The sequence below is a fragment of the Hyla sarda genome, chromosome 4 (assembly GCF_029499605.1).
Source record: "Hyla sarda isolate aHylSar1 chromosome 4, aHylSar1.hap1, whole genome shotgun sequence".
NCBI classification, from domain to species: domain Eukaryota; kingdom Metazoa; phylum Chordata; class Amphibia; order Anura; family Hylidae; genus Hyla; species Hyla sarda.
This window is the reverse complement of record NC_079192.1, coordinates 194,891,973-194,911,868: the sequence shown is the minus strand read 5'-3', so window position 1 is coordinate 194,911,868 and position 19,896 is coordinate 194,891,973. Positions and strand designations below refer to the sequence as shown.

General features: G+C 39.3%; 1 protein-coding gene across 6 annotated transcripts in view; it reads right to left on the bottom strand.

Annotated features, from left to right (window-relative positions):
• The window catches only part of PLXNA4 (plexin A4), an 821,522-nt gene that overhangs the window by 218,558 nt on the left and 583,068 nt on the right, over nucleotides 1-19,896 (bottom strand). For all 6 annotated transcript variants that reach the window (XM_056573188.1, XM_056573183.1, XM_056573186.1 and 3 more), the window contains 2 exons: nucleotides 12,311-12,410; nucleotides 6,933-7,047 (listed from right to left, as the gene is read on the bottom strand). In XM_056573188.1, coding sequence (XP_056429163.1) covers nucleotides 6,933-7,047; nucleotides 12,311-12,410 — 215 coding nt within the window. The remainder of the gene's footprint in view (nucleotides 1-6,932; nucleotides 7,048-12,310; nucleotides 12,411-19,896) is intronic.

The following is a 19,896-nucleotide window of genomic DNA, read 5'->3' as shown; positions in this document are numbered from 1 at the left end:
AATGGTATGTTATTGTAAGGGCATGCTGTAGGGCAAACAAGACAGATATTCATTCATTATGGGTAATGCAAACAAACTGGCTTCAAATACATACTGTACGTGCAATAAAATAAAGACAAATTGTTATACACAAAGGGGGAACTTTTTTTTATTTTATTTTTTTTATTTTATTTAACACCTCAACAGTACTGGTGCAAAAAGGCAACCAACATTATGGCAGCACGCATCTGGTTGGGCAAAGACTAATTCCACAGGTTGTTTGGTAAACCAAGGGTGAGTCTCTATTTGGATGGACTACGATGGACTATGATCAGGCTTATACAACACAGCCTGATAAAGGTCAACGATTGCTGGCTCCAAGAGGGTCCTTTGGTGAAGCAAGACTCTAATGCTTTGTACATCAGATGATAGATGCAAGACTCTGAAACTTACTAACTAACTTAGAACTAACTTAATCTAAGCCGTCATCTAAGAAACAAAGCACCATTTGTTTTATTTCATTATCAGCTATCTGCCCATGTCTCCATGATCTGAAAGATTCCTGTTAAGCACAGCCCTTGAATACATGTTTTGAAGGTGAAAAATAAAAGGGTTATCCAGGATTAAATAAAACAGAGCTGATTTCTTCCAAAAAACAGTACAACACCTGTCTTTAGGTGGTATTGCAGCACACTTCCATTGAAGTTAAAGGGGTTCTCCACCCCTAGACATCTTATCCCCTATCCAAAGGACAGGGGATAAGATGTCTGATTGTGGGGGTCATGCCGCTGGGGACCTCCGCGATCTCAGCTGCGGCAGCCCAGACATTCGGTGCATCAAGCAAACTTTGCTCCATGCAAGAAGACTGGCGATGCAGGACAGAGGCTCGAAACGTCACGGTCACGCCCTGTTCGTGACATCACGGCCATGCCCCCTCAATGCAAGTCTATGGGAGGGGGTGTGACAACTGCCACGCCCCCTCCCATAGACTTGCATTGAGGGGGCATGGCTGTGACATCACAAACTAGCGTCACCGTGACATCATGAGCCTCCAGAGATCGTGGGGGGCTTCAGCTGCAGAAGCCCCACGATCAGACATCTTATCCCCCATGCTTTGAATAGGAGATAAGATGTCTAGGGGCAGAGTACCCTTTAAGTTGTAATACCGCTTACAGCCTGAAAATAGGAATGATGCTGATTTTGAATTACAGGAGCAGTTTTTCTTTTCCTGAATAACCCCTTTTAAGAAGTTGTCCAGAATTAGAAAAGCTACTTTCTTCCAAAATCAGCACCACGCCCATCCACTGGTTATCTGTTACATTGCAATATCAAAAACAACCAAAGGATAAAAGTGGCACTTTTTCTCTTTTTCTGAATGCAGTCAAAATTTTCTAATCCAGAACTAGCCCTTTTAGAGTCCCCGTTTTTGACACGGATTACAGATTCATTTATGGGAAATCCTTAAATTTTAGAATGTTGAACAAGAAACATAAAATAAGAAAATAACTGTATATGTTAGTTATTTATTATTTTCCTAAACTGCGCTGATTACAATACATATAATGTACAGCTAAAATATCATTGTTAGAGTTATGCATCAAGAACATATGGGAGCTATTTACTAAGAAAATCCTGATGAGATGTTATTTAGCTAACAGCAGTACTAAAGAACTATTATAATCCTGAAAGACAAGCAATACGATTATACTGCGCGACATTGCTAGCATTGAGTCTTTATATGTATGTCAACAATTGTACAATGGAAAACATGGACTGTAAGTTGGCTACAATTTGTTGCATTGTTTTCTTATCTATCTGATCCACTTACAGCTGATAATAATAATGACACAGTGAGTCTGACCCTACCACAGGGACCATTATATCTCTGCTGAGGACCAAGGAGAGCGACAAAAAACGTTACCATGACAACTCCTTCAGGTGACAAAACTAAAAGCCACAAAGAAAGAATTAAAAGAAAAAAAAAACTGTGCTGAAAGTTGTTTTTTTTTTCTGCTTATCTTTTCTTGTGCTGCAGTTTATGACAGCAATAATAGCTTCCTCAGAGAATCATTTTAGGCAGCCATAGAGCACAACAGTGCTGTTATCACACAGATAATAGACATTTAGAACTTGGCAATATTGCGTTGCCATTATTGCACAGCACACATCTGGAGCTACGAGTCTCTGTCTGAAAATATTACCAGAACTTCTACATTTCCTGGACAAGAGAAGAAAAATAACGCTGTACCAAAAGGCAAGGAAATGGAGGCGAATCTACAACCTATGAGTCTCAGCTGACATTTTCTCCTGGTGACAAGCTGCATGTTCCTTATAGAACCTGTCTTTTTAAATATACACCATTGGCTTTCTACTATGTTTTTAGTCAATTCAAATCATTCACAAAGGCCATTTATTGCTTCGAGACATTTTCAATGTCCAATTTATCATGTGCAGTGGAGTGACACATTTGCCAATAAGAAGTATTACCAAAAATATGTCACTTTATCTAAGGCTGTGCTGACATTATCAGTTGGACATATTTATTTCTGGCTGAAACATTTATATTGCAATAGGAAAGTGTAAACCATATTTATTTATTTAACTCACAAAAAATCTAATAAAGAGTGATAGTTTATGAAATAAATGGTGTCTCGGCAGTCAGCTGATTCCAGCTTTTCTAACCCTACTGATCAGCCGGTACACTTAGGAGACGTCCTATTTGCCCATACATTACGTGTCCATTGTTACTGGAAGCCCAAGTTACTGCAGGGGAAATGTAAATAAATAGCCAAAAATGGAATGCTTAGATGGGCTTTTTCCCTTCAAAAACTTTGTGAGTGATATTTTGGTATTTCACACTGACTCATACAGAGGCACCCAAGTACAGATTATGTCTCTATGCCATATATGGATATATTAGGCTTCATTCACATTACATTTTCAGGGCTCCACTGAGTTATACACTGCTCAAAAAAATTAGGGGACACTAAAATAACACATCCTAGATCTGAATGAATGAACTAATCACATGAAATACTTTCGTCTTTACATAGTTGAATGTGCGGACAACAAAATCACACAAAAATTATCAATGGAAATCAAATTTATCAACCCATGGCATTCTGGATATGGAGTCACACTCAAAATCAAAATGGAAAACCATACTGCAGGCTGATCCAACCTTGATGTAATGTCCTTTGATGTAAGAACTGTCCAGAGTAGGAGAAAATCCCCATAGCAAACATATGCTCCTCTGGACAGATCTTAACATGGACAGAGATGTCAGCAGAGAGCACTGTGGTAATGATGTCAGCAGAGAGCTCTGTGTTCCAAAAAAAAAATCATTTCCTCTGTAGTATACAGACCCTAAAAAGTACTGGAAAAATGAAGATTTTTTAATAGAAGTAATTTACAAATCTGTTTAACTTTCTGGCACCAGTTGATAAAAAAAAATCAAGTTTTCCACGGGAGTACCACTTTAACACATAAGAACGGTTAGTATATCCACATTTATATCATCATATTATACTGTTGCAGTAAGGAATGTGAATACAGCTCTTCAGTACAATACAGACTGTAACTCAGTGCATGCATTAGCGTATTATTAATATGCAATATAAATAAAAAAATATTCAGCCTTTTATATAGATGAAGGTCTATAAACAGGAAAATAGTGTTTACAGGTGCACTTATGCTTGCAGACCAGAGTATGCAATGACCTTATAAATGGCCCTTTGCTAAAATAAAAAATGAAGTTTTCCCCCATCATTCCGCACTCAACAACCCCATAATAGAAACATGAAAACAGAATTTTTAGAAATGTATGCAAAACTACAATTCTGCATGAACATAAGTATTCAGACACTTTACTATGACACTTGAAAATTTAGCACTGGAGGCCTCCTATTTCTCTTGATCATCTCTGAGATGTTTGTACACCTAGACCTGCTGTAAATTCATTTGACTGGACAAGATTTGAATAACACATCATTGTCTATATAAGGTCTCATAGATGACAATGCATATCAGAGCAAAAACCAACCCATGAGGGGGAAAGAACTGCCTGTAGAGCACAAAGACAGGATTGTGTGGAGGCACAGATCTGGGGAATGGTACAAAAACATTTTGAGTACAAGAGTACAGTGACCTCCATAATTCCTAAATGAAAGAAGTTTGAAACAAGCAGGACTCAACTAAGTAATTGGGGGAGAATGGCCTTGGTAAAGGGTTGACAAAAACAACTATTAATTGTATATGCAAGCACGGGTATGTCTATAGACATTTTTGAGAGGCCTTTCCAAAAATGAAAGAAGCGATCTGATTGGTTGCTATGAGCAACTCAGCAACTTTTCCTCTGGACAGGTTTTGATAAATCTCCCCCATTGTGACTACTAGCAACTGTTGAATGTGAGTTAAATCCACACCGACAATGTGTATTATTTACAATGTTTATTATGTGTAAATATTTTTACATGAGGAATTGTCACTTATCCGATTGCTACAATATTATCAGCAGAGAATATGATCTGTGCTGATTTGTTTACGAGCTGATTTTCTATTTATTAAACTCTGACATCACAGACAGCTGACTGAGCGGATGGTTTATAAGCTGATTATCTATATTTATGGAGAAGTCTGACTTCTCCATATGAACTCTTTTGACTGGTCTATTGTGGTTTATGGAGTACAGTTTACGAATTGCAAAAAAGGATTTTATTAATAAGACGTATGAATTGTAATAGAGGTTTTTGTTACTGGGACTTGTAAGCATAATCTGTCATTACTTTTACTAGTGTAAATTAATTATATATTTAAATCTTGACAAATTAAGTATTTTTCTAGAGTGTTAACTTTTTAAGGAACATTTAATAAAGTTGATATTTTAATTGGGTCTTTTTCTAAGGCTTCTGTTAGTCACTTTGAATGGAGACACTGGTGTTCCTCATCTGGCTGTTTTGCAATGCAGCATAATCTCTCTATACTAACACATATTCATCTAAATTCATAAAGTGCTCTAGGATGCTAGTTGCTTGTATATACTGTATATTTTTATAAAAACAAATACATTGATGCATGCTCCTAACAGTATATATGGGGGGGGGGGTGTATATATATATATATATATATATATATATATATATATATATATATATATATATTATTATTATTATTATTTTTTTTTTATAATAATAATAATAAAAACTTAGAGATATTACTTTAATTATGTGTTAAAATGCACCTTTTCCCTTTTGTGTAGTGTGTAATTTTTAAAACCATTGTTTCTCAGAAAAAATATCTTGATAGTATATTTACAGTACAAGTAAATGGGGCCAGCTGCAGTTCCATGCACACAAGTGGCTGGTAGTGCCTCTTTGTAAAGAAGTATAGTAGTAATGGAGCTGCAACATTGCTTTTATGACATGGGAATACCCAGCACATAGCTTTACTATTTGATCCATATCCCCATGTGTTTGTTAAAGGGTACTCCGGCCCTGAGACATCTTATCCCCTATCCAAAGGAAAGGGGATAAGGTGTCTCACTGCGAGGGTCCCGCCGCTGACGACCCCCGTAATCTTGCATTCGCCACCCACCTGTTTGAGCTGAACACCGCGGTGCCAGCTCACAAACAGCCGGGTGGCGACCACGGGGCCGGAGTATCGTGACGTCACAACTCTGCCCCCGTGTGACGTCACCACACCGCTATGTGAAAGTTGCAGTTGATAAATTCATTACCACTGCACAAGACTAACCCTTAAAATCTGGCCTATACGCTCTTTTTTTTTTTTTTTTAAAAGGTGTAAGTCGAAAAGGCACAAAAATGTTCATGTTCAGGCGCAGCTCTGTGCCTAAATAGAGACAAATCTACACACAAAAACATCTCTAAAGACAATGATAAATGCCCCCACTTGTCTACCAGAAGGCAAGGTTGCCTTAGAAAATGTGAGTGATGCTGAGTTTAAAAGTGCAAAAAGAATCTAAATATAATATAATACATAGAAAGATTGTAGTTCATTACGACTCGCTTCCATATTTCATAATATTCCTTATTACTTATTGAATGTGTTATTTTTTTTTTTTTGGGGGGGGATATTTGATGTGTAATAATCATCATTTATTCTACTACAATAATTGAGAACAACTGGCACAGAACTGGGCGGGAAACAACAATGGGCATAAACTAGGGACATGGGAAAAAGGGCATTGTTAATTATGAGAGGTGATGTTATCACAGTTACACTAGCTGGTCATGTGGGGGCAGTGGAATATTATCATCCATAAAGTAGTAGAGGCTGGGGAATGATGAGTGGACAAGGCACTAGGGAAAAATACATAGAGGAGGGAACGACGGACATTTAATGTGTTTACATGTTTTGACCTATTAACTTAAAGGGGTATTCTGGTCAAAAACATTTTATCCCCATTTTATCTCCAGCGACTACAGGTTGCAACACCATATACCCTATGCTGACTTCATTGCTTATACCTCCACAGCAATATGGTCTGATGAAAGTCCAATGTGGACCGAACGTCATCATTTTTGGGATTGCAAATAAAGTTACCTTGATTCAATTGAAAAGTGGTGTGCTAAATTTTATCTACATATTGGAAAGGATTGGGATTCCTACTCCTGCACCCACAATTATTTAGAGAGTAACGTATCTCCATACAAAGATTCTTTGTTCAGCCACAAAGGCTTCCAACAGGGCAAGAGGCCAATGATGTACCTTAGACTTTTATATACCTTTAACTCCAATATTTTGTAACAATAATGTGAGCCATTCAATGGTACCCTCAAAACAAATTTAATAGTAATTGTACTTGTTACTGTTCACAGACATACGTTGTTTCCAAACTACCTGCTAGAATGAAATTAGAATTTTACAGTTTATAGTATAATATGTTTTCATATTCATCATACACAAAGTAATACAATGGAACATAAAATTATTACCTCTGGCATCTTGACTCTTCCTTCCTGAAAGGAACATGTCTGTGGGTCGTGGGTACAGACATGGCGATATTTACACCAATGGCACTGATATGGACTTTGCACACAAGAGAGGCACCTGAGAATAAAAAGGGAATATGTGAAATTAAAGTACACATGGTATAAATACAACTTTGACTTAATCAAAACCATTACTAAACAAATGTCACTGCAATTAGTAAACAATACGATCTATTAAACGGACACGGAGCAAACAAACAGTTTTAGAATGTTCTAGGTCTCTTTTATATACAGTATGTCATATACAGTGTGCAAGATTATATTGTCATTGGTGTTTTTTTTTTACTTTAAGATGCTGACTGTTCCTTTAAGATGTTGCCATAAAACTGAAATTACATGAGATCAGTTGCCATGTCATGTATAACACACACACATATGGGCCTCTTAACCTATCCAAACAGCAGTTATTGGGTATTTCATTGCATGTGGCTTTCATAGGTATAGGAGTATTGTAGCAATTTAATATAAAATACATCAAAGCAGAGTAGGTACCTCAGTCAGTAGGAGGAGGTGGAGGACACCTCCAACATAAAACATGTCTAACAGAACATAGATGCAATGGAATATTTGCTATTCAGATTGGTAACAAGCACTGATTCTCATAAATCAAATAAAAAATGTATATTGTATCACACTGTGTCAAGTCATAACAGTCTGCTTTGAATGCTTCCATTTTTTTGTAAATGTTTTTTTTTATTTCTGCCAGAGTACCTGGAAGCAGGGATATAGAACTGATTGCAATGAAATTAAATGTGGAGTAGCATATGGCAACAATATATAGATAAAATATACAAGTATTCACATCAATTCTAAACATGTAATAATGGTGGGTATGGTGTCTATAGCTATGGTAGTAAAGGTAAACTGACAGGCTGTTCACCCACACTAAATGCAATACACTGGGTTTTAGTGCAGAGGAGTAAAATGATTTATCACTTACAAAAATGTTATTTATTCTTTGGAAGTTATGGACCTTCATTATTATATTGCTAAATATCGTCTGTTCCTCCTCCCTATGCCGCGCCCCTGCCATTCCTATGCATATTCATTTTTCTTGACTCTCGTGACCTAGTGACGTGAGAGCCTGTGGCCACGTAAGTGTTCTGCTATTTTGCAGAGTGCAGGTGCCGCTCCCTCACTACACCCGAAAAACTGGCATCTGTGCTCTACTACAATAGCAGAGAACTTTTATATAATTAAAAAAAATATATAAAAAAAAAAATTGCATAGCATTATACAGTGTGATCAACACTCCACTGATACAATCTGGCTAAACAAGACTGCATCATTGGAGGGATGATCCAGCAGCCAGAGTCAAGAAATGGGACCCTCCCCCGCCATTTGAGCTCATTGGACCCCCACAATTATTTTGTGGGGGCCAATGAGCTCCCTGAGCTCATTGGCATTTATCATATATACTTTAAGATGCTGTGATCAGCATTATTCACAGTCTTAAGGGTTGATGATGGGCAGAGGTGAATCGTCCCTCTTCTTCATTAGCAGTAAGGGATATGAGCCTCCGCTTATTGACTATAAAGTGAGCACAGCTTCTGCACTAGATTCATAGTAACTTAAAGCGTACCCGCCAGATCCAACAAAAAAAACTTTTTTTAATGTATCACTCAGTACCTAATTCTTACCATGTACATCTAATTTTTATGCATCTAGCACCTTTATTTTTTTTTTTATTACACTTTTAATTTAGCTCACTAGTCTGAATTCCTCCAAAAAGAGATGGTGTGGCCTCACTGTGCAGTTCTCCGCCCCCTCCCTCAGTATGCTGTCTGCTCACATCTCCCTAGCATTAGCAAAACTACAACTCCCAGCTTGTCCTCACTGACAGTAGCGGGACACAAGCTGACAGTGGGAGGATTTTTCCTCCAGCTGTGAGCCCTGTACTCACAGCTGTCAATCAAGGAAGTGTGTCCATGACATAGGTGATGACGCATGGACACAGCAGGACTAGTGTTACGCCTAGCGCTCCGGGTCCCCGCTCCTCCCCGGAGCGCGTACGGCGTCTCTCTCTCCGCAGCGCCCCGGTCGGTCCCGCTGACCGGGAGCGCTGCCCTGTCCTGGCCGTTGGGGATGCGATTCGCACAGCGGGACGCGCCCGCTCGCGAATCGCATCCCAGGTCACTTACCCGTTCCCGTCTCCTGCTGTCATGTGCTGGCGCGCGCGGCTCCGCTCTCTAGGGCGCGCGCGCGCCAGCTCCCTGAGATTTAAAGGGCCAGTGCACCAATGATTGGTGCCTGGCCCAATTAGCTTAATTGGCCCCCACCTGTTCCCTGGCTATATCTAGTCTCCTCCCTTGCACTCCCTTGCCGGATCTTGTTGCCCTTGTGCCTAGAGAAAGCGTTTTGTGTGTTTATAGCCAGTGTACCAGATCTCCTGCTATCTCCCCTGACTACGAATCTTGCCGCCTGCCCCCGACCTTCTGCTACGTCCGACTTTGCTTCTGCCTACCCCCTTGTACCTCGCCTATCTTCTGCATCTTCAGCAGCCAGAGAGGTGAGCCGTTGCTAGTGGATACGACCTGGTCACTACCGCCGCAGCAAGACCATCCCGCTTTGCGGCGGGCTCTGGTGAAAACCTGTAGTGGCTTAGAACCGGTCCACTAGCGCGGTCCTCGCCATCCCTCTCTGGCACAGAGGATCCACTACCTGCCAGCCGGCATCGTGACAACTAGTATGTGTCCAAGCAGGCAGGGGGCAGTTATTTGACTGGCTTTTTCAGTATGAAATACTGAAAATTTTCTAATGAAAGTGATTCCTATTGGTTTTGCATGCTTTACAACATATCAAAAGTTTTTTTTTTTTATCTGACAGTGCCCATTCAACGCTCCAAGGAGTACATTTACACCCTGGTGCATTAAGTCCTAGGTGAAAAGGGGTATACTGTATGTACCCCCAATGTCATCTAGAGGTTGATACAATCTTAATGAAAAAGGAAGAATGACTTCATTTCATACAAAGGTTCATTTGGAAACACAAATCTAGCATAAATGTAGTAATGGCACCAGCAGAAAGTAAACAATTCTAATCATTCTCATTGTAGCTTAGAAAACAAAAATTCCATTGAACAATAATGTTTTCTGTGCAGAAATTTTCATTCATTCATTTTTGGACCTTCGTGTCCCAAAATGCACTTTTCTTTGTTTACAGAAGAATGTTTTGCCATTATCAGTTTTTCTCTTCATGAAACTACAAAAGCAAATGAAACACTTGTTTCAGAAATACCAGTGCTAGATGGTATACTGAATGCATTTTCCTTTTCTTCTTTATAAATGTTACTACCATAAAATATGAAATTGCCCACAAATGAGAGCAAGAACATAGATAAAGCCAATAACTACAGGTAATAGGAAAGTAGTGCAGAACAAATGCCTAATAAGTATTTATTTATTTTAACATAAAGGGTACCTGTAAAGTTGAAGGCATAGAGCAACAGAATTCATGCTAGTTGGTCAGGTTGGTGAAGCAACCATACAACACTGAAATGAGTTCCATGCACGAGCCCATTTCTAAATAAAAGTATTTCTGCACTAGGCTATTTTAATATTTACACAGGTGCTCCCTCTTCTTCCCCCTTAAACAGATGCCCCATTCTCTTTCACAGACTGCTCTCTGTGACCCTTCTCTCACAGACTGCTTTCCATTGCCTCCTCTTCCTTCACTCACTGCTCCCTGTTCTTCACGTCCCCTTACAGATTTCTACACAACCTCCTGTGGTGTCCCGACACCGTATTTCATACTGTGCCTTGGAAATTAGTCCCCAAAGTTAGAGTCACTAGGACTGTCGGGGTTCACTTTCCTCATTTAACCCCTAGTCACCCCTTAGTCAATTAATATTTGTAAATATCTATCTAAATAAATGTATATGGTAATACTCACTGTTTTAGAGTAGGACCTCCGCAGCTTACAAGACAAATTACTAGGCCCAAAGCCTTGCGGCTTAGGCCTGCGCTAGTGACGGATAGTTCTTACAATTCCCCGCTATCTCTGCAAGATCTCCGGACCTAATCCAATCCCTAAATCTGATGGATCTATTCAAATACAATCCTCAAAATCTAAAGGGAACTTTCCGGTCCTAAGCATCTGTCAATCACTGCTGTGCTGTTTGTAAAGACTATGTTATCTGGACTGTTACCGTTACTGCATATACAGAAAATCTTCAGTAAAGATTCCTGCAAGTTTTAAGTTCAGCACTGCTGTGGACAATCTATTTATTTTACACTCACCTATCGCTCTTGGGAAGGGTGGGGACAGGTCCAGCATCACTACAGTGTTTTAACTGTCACCCTGACATCACGAGTGACAAGGGTTAACAGCGCCCTTTATCATATAGAACCGCAACACCCCTTATGCCCTACAACCTCCAGGCGTACCACATTCCCGCACATACTGTTCTCCATAATGCCCTCTTTCACATACTGCTCTCCATGGCCCCTTTATTCAGACTGCTCTACATTGTTCCTCCTCTCACACAGACTGCTCTATATGCACCTTTATCGCACAGACTGCTCCTTTTACACCCTCGGCCCGCACTGACTTCTTCCTTTCCATACAGACTACTACTCTCTCTATGAACATAATGCTTCCTATGAACCCCTGCCTACTACAGTCCATAGTAGGAAGTTGAGTGCTGATTACTCAGCTGTTATTTTCCTCCATGCATTGATCATAGAGGTGAGTGCAGGGAGAAGAGAGCACTGTGTAGCTGTAACCATATGACTATAAGACAGATATCTTTATGACTGGGCTGTACTGCCATGGTGCTCACTGCTCAGCATCTTAAAGGAAACAGTACAGGTAGGACTCCTTTGGGAATAGGAGCCCTGAGCTATTACACAGTTCTCCGCCCATCCAATTCTGGCCCTGCATGCTGCTGTCTTTAACCTCATTACAGATTGTCAGAATAAAACTATAAAACATACAGTGTTACAATGTAGAAATAAAGCAATATATTTCTTCAAAAATATACATTTGAAGTAAGTGCTAAGGATATAAGCTTTATCTGTATAAAATAAGATACAAACTGCTGGGGACAACAAACATGGTTCAGAATGGTTCTCCTCCTCCAATAAAAAAAAGGCTGAGAACATGAATGGAGCAGCAGGAAGAAGAACAGTGTTCATGGCACATAGGTAGAAAGTCAGACACAACAATTCCGCTTAGGCTTCAGATTGTCATGGAAACCGAAAAATACAAGGAAAGACGCAAAATAAAAACAGTTTGAAAAAAGGATACATGAATTATGTATTGTACAACATATAAGGTACATATACATGCTCATTTACAGATTTATTGAAGATGATACTTACGAGTTGTGAACACTGCAGTTATAAAAAACAAAGTTTGTACTCGCAAATGTCATCCCAGTTTCTTTGGACTTAAGTTGGAGCTGAACAATATGATGGTCACCTAGAAAGGAAACAAATGAGTTACCACTCGAGCATACTCTAGTAGGAAACCTTTGCGCAACAATATTTAATAAACACAGAAGAAAACAAGGACTCATGTGGATGCAGTCCATCGTTTTTTAACATGAGAAAAGAAACATTTAGAAGACAACTAGGCAGCTACTAGATTAATTTCATAGCATAGCAATGCCTTACATATTGGTTGTAGACTGCTTAATACCATAAATGGGGTCTCGTAACAATGAAAAAAGCTCTAGAGGCTCCCAAAAGTACTAGGGAAAATAAAAAGCTTACATTATACTTAAAAAGGGGCATAACAGTCGGGAAAAGGGGGCATGGTTGCTGAAAAGGGGGCGTGTCCTCAATATTCTAAAACATTCTCAACATATTTACTAAGGTTTCCACGGAAAATGTGATGGATTGAAACTCTAGAAAACCCTACAGCTCAGACCATGTGTAAAAAAGCAAACCATAGGTAAAAGTGCAAAATGTAGGTAAACATAAGTAAATACCAGGGAAAAATACTTGTAGGGAATTAAAACACACAAAGAATACTACACTTCACTCTTAGTAAATCAGGGCCATTGGGGGAGATTTATCAAAACCTGTCCAGAGGAAATGTTGCCCAGCTGCCCATAGCAACCAATCAGATCGCTTCTTTCATTTTTAACAAGGCCTCGGCTAATTTTTTGCATCGCACCATGATTTGTAGTTTTTATCAGTATTATTTCTATTTTAATGGAACTTTTTGATCCCTTTCTATCTATTTTATTTTTATTTTTTTGTATATGAAGTTACCAAAAATATGCAATTCTGTTACTAAGTACTTTTTTTCCATTTATGCCATTGACTGCGCAGTTTAGTTAGCATGATATTTTAATAAGGTTCAATATTAGAAACTGCGTACGGCACTGTAGAAATAAGGAGAACTATGCGATCTCTCTGGGCAACGCTTGTTGAAGCTGTGGTGCTCTGACTAAATATAGAGTGCACCAAACGGAGCTTTGTCATCTTTGCAACCCCCCTATGTCTGTGCCCTACCCCTCTTCATATGTGAGTATTTAAATAAAGCAAGAAGATAAAGAAGATTGGTGATTGCCGGCTATTTTTCTACACCTCTTGTAACTGATTATATTTTAATAGTTCAGACACATATGGCGATAAGTTCCACATATGGCGATATCACATATGTTTATTTTTGTTTACTTTTTATTTTTTTATTTAAAAAATGTGCAAAGGGGGTTGATTTAAACTTTTTTTAGGGAAGGGATTTATTTTATAAATTTTTTTTTTCCTTTTTATACTATTTATTGGTCCCCACAGGAGACTATTACTTTGAATCTTTTAATTGCATACACTGTTTTATGCTGTGTTATAGCAGCATTACCAGTGTTATCGGTGCTCCATTAGTGCAGGCTTGTCATTTCATTTGATCAGGAACCATGGGGGAGATTTATCAAAACCTGCCCAAAGGAAAAGTTGCTGAGTTGCCCATAGCAACCAACCAGATCACTTCTTTCATTTTTGAAAAGGCCTCTGAAAAATGAAAGAAGTGATCTGATTGGTTGCTATGGGCAACTCAGCAACTTTTCCTCTGGACAGATTTTGATAAATCTATCCCAATATGAGTTACCAAAATCTGCATAATTTACATATTTTACTGCAGTATTTTTGTTTTTGTTTTACACTGTGTGAATATAGCCTTCCTGTACCAGATAATGATTTATATAGTGAATATAGCCTTCCTGTACCGGATAACAGGCTGAACAATTCACTCAATGACGTCACTATAATGAAATATGTAATATACAGTTCTGTACTTATTCCCCTTATTACCCAACATTGACCAATATCGAAGCCAGACCTTTTCTTGGTATCACAGAAGTCAAAATGACTTGTTCTTCTTCTAGTAAAATATACATTACTGTGATGTGACCAGATGATAACGTAAATGGATAGCCGCTCGACAGTAGTATACATATGTGTCCACCCTAACCTTTCCTTTAGTTTATTTAAAATATGCTATATTTCTTGACACCCATTCCCCACAATATCATTCATGACATAATATCAGAAAACTCCAAATAATTTATTTATTTATCAAGCACTGGGTGTCCACACGTATACAAAAATACAGCATATACACCAAATCACGATATTGTGAAAAGTTGGTAATCTCACACCATACAGCTCAGGATATGTTAAAGGGGTTATCCAGGAAAAAACTTTTTTAACATATCAACTGGCTCCAGAAAGTTAAACAGATTTGTAAATTACTTCTATTAAAAAATCTTAATCCTTTCAGTATTTATGAGCTACTGAAGTTGAGTTGTTCTTTTCTGTCTAAGTGCTCTCTGATTACACATGGCTCGGGAACCGCCCAATTTAGAAGCAAATCCCTATAGCAAACCTCTTCTACTCTGTGCAGTTCCTGAGACAAGCAGAGATGTCAGCAGAGAGCACTGTTGTGAGACAGAAAACAACAACTCAACTTCAGCAGCTGATAATTATTGAAAGGATTAAGATTTTTTAATAGAAGTAATTTACAAATCTGTTTAACTTTCTGGAGCTAGTTGATATTAAAAAATAAATAAATAAATAAATAAAAGTTTTTTCCTGGAATACCCCTTTAACTTTAGAGAAAAGTTGAGAAAGGGCACATCTGTAGGAACTTTCCTATAAAAATTTGATATAAATACAGTCTTTGTGAAAGTTATTCTGACTTCCTACCTTGTACGTAGTCAATTATTGCCGGCGCTTGAGTCTCTCAAAAAATAAGCAATATTGAATTTTTTATCACTAATGATAATATTCAGCTGGTATAATTGCATCCTTTTCTGCAATTTTCTCCATACAAATATATTCTCTGCATTAAGTATTTGCATATCCCCTTTCAGTGGCATACTGTATCAATGCACCTCCAGCACTCTGCTCGGAATGAAGAGATTCAATATTTTACACATTCAGCACGATCATTAACTACAACGCAAATTCACTTCAGCTGAATGCTTCATATTTTTAGAATAATTATTGCTTTGGGGAAGAGTCTCAAACTATTTATACACACAGCGGCTCATTGCTAGGTTTTACTAGAAAGCACATCACATGCTGCCAACCTCTGGATTTCATATCAAAACCATTAGAATTCAAAAACGCTAAATCATTTTTTAACTGTACTGTACTGTATGTGTTAGAATTCTTTAAAGAGGTGGTTAGGTCATTTAAAAGTTTTATAGTTCGGATCTAGTTTTTAGCTGCTATAATACCTTGGTCTTTTATGGACAATCACTTTTTTTTAGCCAGACAGTAGGGCAAGCTTGAGTTGGCTGTAGAAAGCATAACCATAATGTTCTGGCTAATAGAGGGGGACCCCCTTCTATGACACCCATATGCTCTATTTGAGTACAGTGGTCCGTCAAGTTACAATATGAATTAGTTCCAGGACAAACATTGTATATTGAAACTATTGTATCTTGAGACCACAACTCTATAGAAAACTGATAATTAGTTCCAAAGTGTCTTAACATATAAAAGAGAGAGAGAGAGAGAGGGCATGCTCCATAGTGTAGTATAGGTTAGTACAGGAGGAATAGGTTATTGAGGTAAGGGATCCGCTTACCCCAAATAGTTGTGTACCCCATACACAATGATGGAAAAGCGGGTATAAATATGAGTAGTCGTTCTGCAGCTCTTCTACCCGGCAGAAATGGAACCATATATGGACTTGCTTCAGAAAATGAAAGATATTTATGGTGCTGGAAAGACCATTAGAAAGGTAAAAGCCAACGCAGGTTTATTTTTCCCAAGATGCATTTTTCCCAAGATGCAACATGTTAATGACACGGCAGGCCGTGTCCATAGAAGTAGCTAATCCTGGCATAGGAAAAAGTAGTGCAGCACCGCATTAAACCATAGGGAGGTGCTACTAGAATGCCAGTAAGAACATGCACTTCAATAATACAGGGGCTTACCAGAGAAATGCCCATTCTGATTGGTCAGTTATTCCAGCCATTTAAACAAGCCACCGATCTGTTTCTGGCATTGTATGTTGAGTCTGGTTTTTAAGTTACAATGGTCCAGAAAAGACCATTGTATGTTGTATGTAGAAACTACCCAGGAGGAACAATGGATAAAAGCTATGTAAAATTATTCTATCCTGCTTTCAATGATAGAAAACAGTGGTTTGCAAGGCGTGGATGCTCCTTTAAGAATAATTGCAGAATAGAATGGTTACACAAATGACTATTTGCTTTACCAATGGCACAAGCTTTGATGGTTACAAAGACATGAAGTGGCACAGTAAGCTTGGTGTCTGCAGGTCACACTTGGTGGTAAGAAGAAAAAGGTTAAAATGACCTTAATCTTTATGTTCTCATCTGAATGGTCCTTATCAGGGGACCTTAAAGGGGTACTCCACTCTAAACATCTTATCCCCTGCGATCTCCCCTGCGGCCAACAGCGGCGGCGTCTGGAACACGGAAGCTTTCAGATTCTGCATTTGTGACGTCACACCATGCCCCCTCCATTCATGTCTATGGGAGAGGGCTTGATGGCTAGTACATAGCCGTCACACCTCCTCCCATAGATGTGAATGGAGGAGGCATGGCGGCTGGCATTGCCAGTCATCAGACACGGAACGGAGCTTGCTCCATGCACCGAATGACAGGGGACCGCAGTGGAGATCGTCGGGGTCCCCAGCTGCTGGTCCCCTGCAATCTAACGTCTTATCCCCTATCCTTTGGATATGGTATAAGATGCTTAGAGGGGAGTACCCCTGTAAGAATCTCTCCAGATTCACTGAAAGTCAGGTGGTTCCCCAGCAGGCTCTCAGCTTTTACATTGACATTCTAACATTGACATATATGGAAGCTAAGTCCAATGGGTACACTAGAAACAGTTTATTCCTTTTGGAGGAGAGTTACAAAATGTACATACCTTTTCCTAGGAATCATTGCCTGTAAGACTCTCTACACAGAATACAGTCACTACAATAACAGTACACCACTATTTTCTTAAGTGATTCAACTACATTGGGTAAGGAAATGTTTGCCCCTGTACCTGCTAAGTCTAGTAATATACTATAAGGGTAAAAATGGGTCTCTATATGCACATTTTGAGCACCATCTTAAAAGCATGCAGACAATTCTATTTTAAGATCTTCAACATTAACTTACCCACAAACCAGCTGAAAGGGCTATGGCTCTCCAGCTAGTTTGGCATCCCTATTATTGTTTCCCATGCACAGCTTTGTACATTTTCTAGAGGCTGTGCCTTGTAATGTCGCTCTCTGCAGCTCAGTACCATGTCATTGCATGGGACCCAGCTACAGTACCAGGCACAACCAACACATCATCTGATGTGTTCATCCTTTTTTTAATTGTCTCTAAACTCTAATGTATTTGGTGATAAATAGTGTAAATTCACCAGCTTTTCACATCAATTTTATTTGCAAAAACTTTATTATGCTTTTTGAGTGTTCAGATAGCATGTTGTGGTATTGTGTTGAAAAGGTTTTCTTAAAAGATTGGAATCCTTTACTTAACTGAAGATAGTAACTACTTGTAGGAAACAATGCCACATGTCCCTTCATATAAGACAAATCTAGGGAAACAAAAAAAACATGAAAACTGCTAAATGGGAGGGGTGTTATTTTTGGCTGAGGTGAAGTGCAGCCTTAAAGGGGTGCTCCATTGGAAACATCTTATTTTTATCCAAAGGATAGGGGATAAGATGTTAGATCGCGGGGGTCCTGCCGCTGGGATCTCCGCTGCGGCACCCCGTAATTCGGTGCAAGAAGCAAACTGGCTATGCAAGCTGCCATGCCCCTTCCATTTACTTCTATGAGAGGAGGCGTGACAGCTATGTACTAGCCATCATGCCACCTCTCGTAGACATGAATGGAGGGGGCATAGCGTGATGTCACGAATACGGAAGCTTCAAGCTTTCAAGTTTAGGACACCGCCACTGCCGACCCAGAGATCGTGGGGGTCCCCAGTGGCGGGACCCCTCGATCTAGCATCTTATCCCCTATCCTTTGGATAGGGGATAAGATGTTTTCAACGGAGTACCCCTTTAAAGAACATACAGTACTCAGATTACCATACAAGTTCTAGTTGAATTAATGTTTCAGCTTATTTGCTTGTTGTCTAATCGAGATGGTTAAACACAGAACAGACTTGCATATGGGATGCACATGGACGAATAAAAGTTTTCCTGTCATTATTTTCAGAAATAAATTTACAAAGTAGAGTGCGAATAAACACTGCACCGCATTCTCTACATGTGGGACTACTTAGCTTTCTTATTGTTAAAGAACACAAATTTAGTTTTGATGTTGTAAAATAGTTTTAAAGCCTTAAAAGTAAAGCAAAGAAATGTGATCTTTCTATTAGGTATTTTCTTTTTTATATTGCTTACATAATGTACTGATTGTAAAATAAACCCTAAAGGCCAATATATGACTCTTTCCAATCCAAGGCAATATTCAGTGGATGACAATAAAGATCTACAGACAGATCATTGACACTACAAGTCATAAAGGTAATGCTAATGGGTGTCTTGTTCCGAAGCAGGCAGCTGTATTCCAGATTTACAGCTCTGAAGGTTACCTTAAACATTAGTTAAATGGTATTGGCAAGTCAGCCCCCATATTCTGGGGCTAGAATAATGGCATTTTAGAATTAAGTAGGCAAGTTAAATGAATAAAAAGAATACATCTCTTAAGTGCGTGGTATGCGCCTATGTTTTGTCTCCAATTTATTCAGCACACATATTCTGTATGCTTTGCTTTGTGAGCAACAGCTCCTCTTACCATAGGGAACTATAACTCTGTACTTGCCAAGTTTCTGTCATTATCAGACACTGACCCTGCACTTGGTATCTCATCCCGGGAGGTTTTTCTGGATTCTTTAGAAAGACATCTTAACAAAACACTAAGGGCAGCCAAGTGTGAGACCTCCATATGATGAATAGTTATTCAGAGCCGGCACACAGTATGACTTTAAATGAATTAACCACTGCACCTAAAATGGATTTCCTGTTTCCGAGAAAGCAATTAAAGGGGACCCATATGAACACTAGGATTTCCATAAGATTCCTTAAAGGGGTACTCTGCACCTCTAGACATCTTATCCCCTATTCAAAGGATAGGGGATAAGATGTCAGATCGCCGGGGTTCCGCTGCTGGGGGCCCCCAGGATTTCGGCTGCTGCACCCACCTGTACGGCTTCCACCTCACACCGGCAACGCTGGAGGCTTCGGAGACCGACCACAATGATGGACGAGCGTGATGTCACGACTCCTCCCCGTGTGACGTCACGCCCCGCCCCCTCAATGCAAGTCTATGGGAGGGGCGTGATGGACCTCCCATAGACTAGCATTGAGGGGGCGAATCGTGATGTCACATGGGGCAGAGTCATGACATCACGCTCGTCCACCATTGTGGTCGGTCTCCGAAGCCTCCAGCGTTGCCGGTGTAAGGTGGAAGC